At 50.6% G+C, this 2,932-nt stretch overlaps 1 protein-coding gene across 1 annotated transcript in view; it reads right to left on the bottom strand.

Annotated features, from left to right (window-relative positions):
- SLIT3 (slit guidance ligand 3) overlaps window positions 1-2,932 on the bottom strand; it is a 563,294-nt gene that overhangs the window by 117,607 nt on the left and 442,755 nt on the right. Inside the window, exon 8 of the mRNA XM_011356694.2 lies at window positions 1,948-2,111. Within this exon, the coding sequence (XP_011354996.1) occupies window positions 1,948-2,111 (164 nt within the window). The remainder of the gene's footprint in view (window positions 1-1,947; window positions 2,112-2,932) is intronic.

Genomic DNA, 2,932 nt, shown 5'->3' with positions numbered 1-2,932 from the left:
AATTACTAAGGGGGGGCACGTTTTGGAAAAGGTGGTCCTCCTGCACCCCAGAACTGGGGGCCGTGCCTCATTCGTCATGGATATTCAATATACCAGTTCCCCCAGACCATTATATCTGTCTTCGACCTTTTCAGAAAGTAACCCCGCTCAGCATTCTATTTTTAACCCATGAAAGCCTGAGAAAGCAGCTGAAGACACCCTCGCGCATAGTGGTCCCAATGTGGCGCTCCCCCGAATTCATACGGAGGTGACAGGGTGGAGAGCCACAGCATATTCATGTCTGGAGTCTGTGGACTGAATTCTCAAGTCCTCAAAAAACACCTGACTTCGTATTAAGAAGCCACAGGATCCATCAAAAGCAATGGGCTTCACCACGATAAATGGAGCAGGGTGGGGGGTTAGCATCTGCAGGACCTGCACGGCCAGCCTTGGCCCCCTGGGTTTTGGATCCTGCCTGCTGTTGGGTAAGCAAGGTCTTGCGACTCCTTTGATGGGAAGGTGCTTTCGTGACGAAGCGGTGTTCACTTTCGTGCGCAGCATTAGACCTGGCACCCACCTATAATGATGTGTTTTAACATTCTCCCTAATTAGGTTTTCTCATTAGCTCTTGGATGACTCCTGCACTCTGTAATTATTTCTTTCACTGGCACTTACGCCGATATTGTATCCTTTGCCTAATAATTACTGTAATTATAGTCACTATATTTGAGCTTGGTGCCTATAATAAACGGTTTCATTACGTGTGTTTGATGGGAAGTGATTTCTAAGTGGGCGTCTATAGGAGATTATCGAGGTACTGCTCCAAGACATGTTGGAATGTTTTTAGATAATAAAGAACTTGATGAAGTGATAACATGACAGGAGCAAGCAGCAGAGAGCGAGATGATGCCGAATTCAAGGAAAATTCTTATATACTGCAAATGCAACCTAAGTGCAGAAGACAGCCAACCTGTACTGCAGGTCAGCCCGGGCCCCGGAGCGCGTGCTGGCTCAGTAAACCTTCAACGCCGAAAACTGGCGACAGTTAAGAAGGGTGACAAGTGCAGTCCCCGCCAGTGCCCAGCACCCCTGTGGTCCTTCCTCCTTCCTGTACGCTGACTGCCCAAGATCAGCCTGCAGAGGCTGCTGGGCCCAGTTCTGGGACTGGTTTCGTGGCTATCAGTAATACCTCTCTGGGAAAGTCCTTTTTTTCTGAGGAAATCAAGGGAAATCAAGGTAAAAAACAAACAAGCAGGCCAATTTAGGACTCGGATTAAAAGCCACTCTACCCTCCAGGCAGACTTTCTCAGTCACCTCCCATCCCTGGAGATCTGAGCTGCCTTCAGGACGTCTGTGCACTTCCATGGCCCACAGATCAAATGCTTATGTTTGCTCAGCACATGCTGTGGGCCCACTAAACTCTAATAATTAAGCTCCACTTATTAGCCTTTACCAAGTGCCATGTATTATGTTAAGTGCTTTATATGCATTATTGCATTTAATCCTCTCACCCATCCCTTGAGTTATGTACTATTATTATTTCCATTTTGCAGACACGTAGCTACTTGCCAAAGTCACACTCTAGTAAGGACCAGAGTTAGGATGTCCAGCCAAGTAGGCTGACCCCACAGCCTCCATCATCCTGCCTCTCAATTGCTATGAGCGAATGGATGACAGGAATACGTTTAGCAGATGCTGAAGTACCTAACAAATGTTAGGTTTCTTAGCATAAATGACTATGGGGCTTAACAGAAAGTGATTTGTAAGTCTTTCGAGCCTTTTCGCTTAACAGATGACAAGAGCGTCTCTACCGGAACCCCTCAAGTGACTATATGGAGTGCTGGTATAACCCGGGGGGTTCCACGTCAAGCTCTGGGCTGGGGTGCGTGTCCGAGGCCAGGGTGGCGTCAGGGAGAGTCGTAGGGCTGGGTCGCAGCGCAGGGGGGGAGCACAGTGGGGCAGCCTCACCTGGGCACACGTACTCCTTCTTCTGCACGTCCGCCACGTTGAAGCCCCTCAGGTGCACAGGGGCCATGCAGAGTGTGAACTGGCCAACGGTCCGTCGCTGTCGCAGCCAATCCGAGAGCCAGGCCAGGTGGCAGTCGCAGTACAGGTGGTTGGAGTGGAGGCGCCTGGGAGAGGAAGGGACAGAGGGAACACCTGTCACAGCGAGAAGGGGGGTGGGGGGCTGCCGCTGGCTGCGCAGAGTGGGCCAAACCTCTGTGCCCCTTTGCCCAGCACGATAGTCCTCGAAGCCCTGGGGAGCGTTTCCCTCTGCGTGACTGAGTTACCACGGGAACCTCGACCCTTTTACTGCCAAGTCACAAACGACAGTTATCTTCACGTGCAGGCCACATCCAGTGGATGCCTCGGGGTTCTGAGCAATTCCCCATTTCTTAATAGTAATTCCGTTCTTTTCTTTCCCACTCCAGGGAGCCTCAGCACACAGGAGGGGGAGAGCGACATTATTACAGCGACAGTCCTGATCCGAGTCAAACTTCCGCAGGAGTGGCTCACGTGCAAATTGCAGTACATTAGCTAGCGCGAGTTACAGATGGCTTGAAACAGCTTCTCCATCTCTTTGCCCCAGTTTACGTTGGCACCGGGGCTGAGATCTGCTGTTGCTTTTACCCTTCTGTTCTCTCCCTAAGCGTCCCTTTACTGAACCTTCTGCCTGTAATGCTGGTGAGCCCCAAACCAGGATCACTGAGTGCACAGGCCAAGGTGAGGAGGGCATGGAGAGAAGGTGCATCCTCCTATTTGAGTAAGTGTTGTGCATACCGGATTCCTGTAATCCACAGCAGCCTCTCTGTAATGTCTTCACCTTCTTCCCAAGTTCAATTCCACCTGATTGATCTGCTATTCTGACTGGTTCAGGTGCCTCTGAAAAGACTTCCTAACCGGTTCCAGGACTCTGGCTTTCTCCTTCTAGTAGCTGTGACCCCAGATCAAT

This window comes from Pteropus vampyrus, unplaced genomic scaffold (genome assembly GCF_000151845.1).
Source record: "Pteropus vampyrus isolate Shadow unplaced genomic scaffold, Pvam_2.0 Scaffold30, whole genome shotgun sequence".
In the NCBI taxonomy this organism is placed as follows: Eukaryota; Metazoa; Chordata; class Mammalia; order Chiroptera; family Pteropodidae; genus Pteropus; species Pteropus vampyrus.
This window is presented reverse-complemented; position numbering and strand designations above follow the sequence as displayed.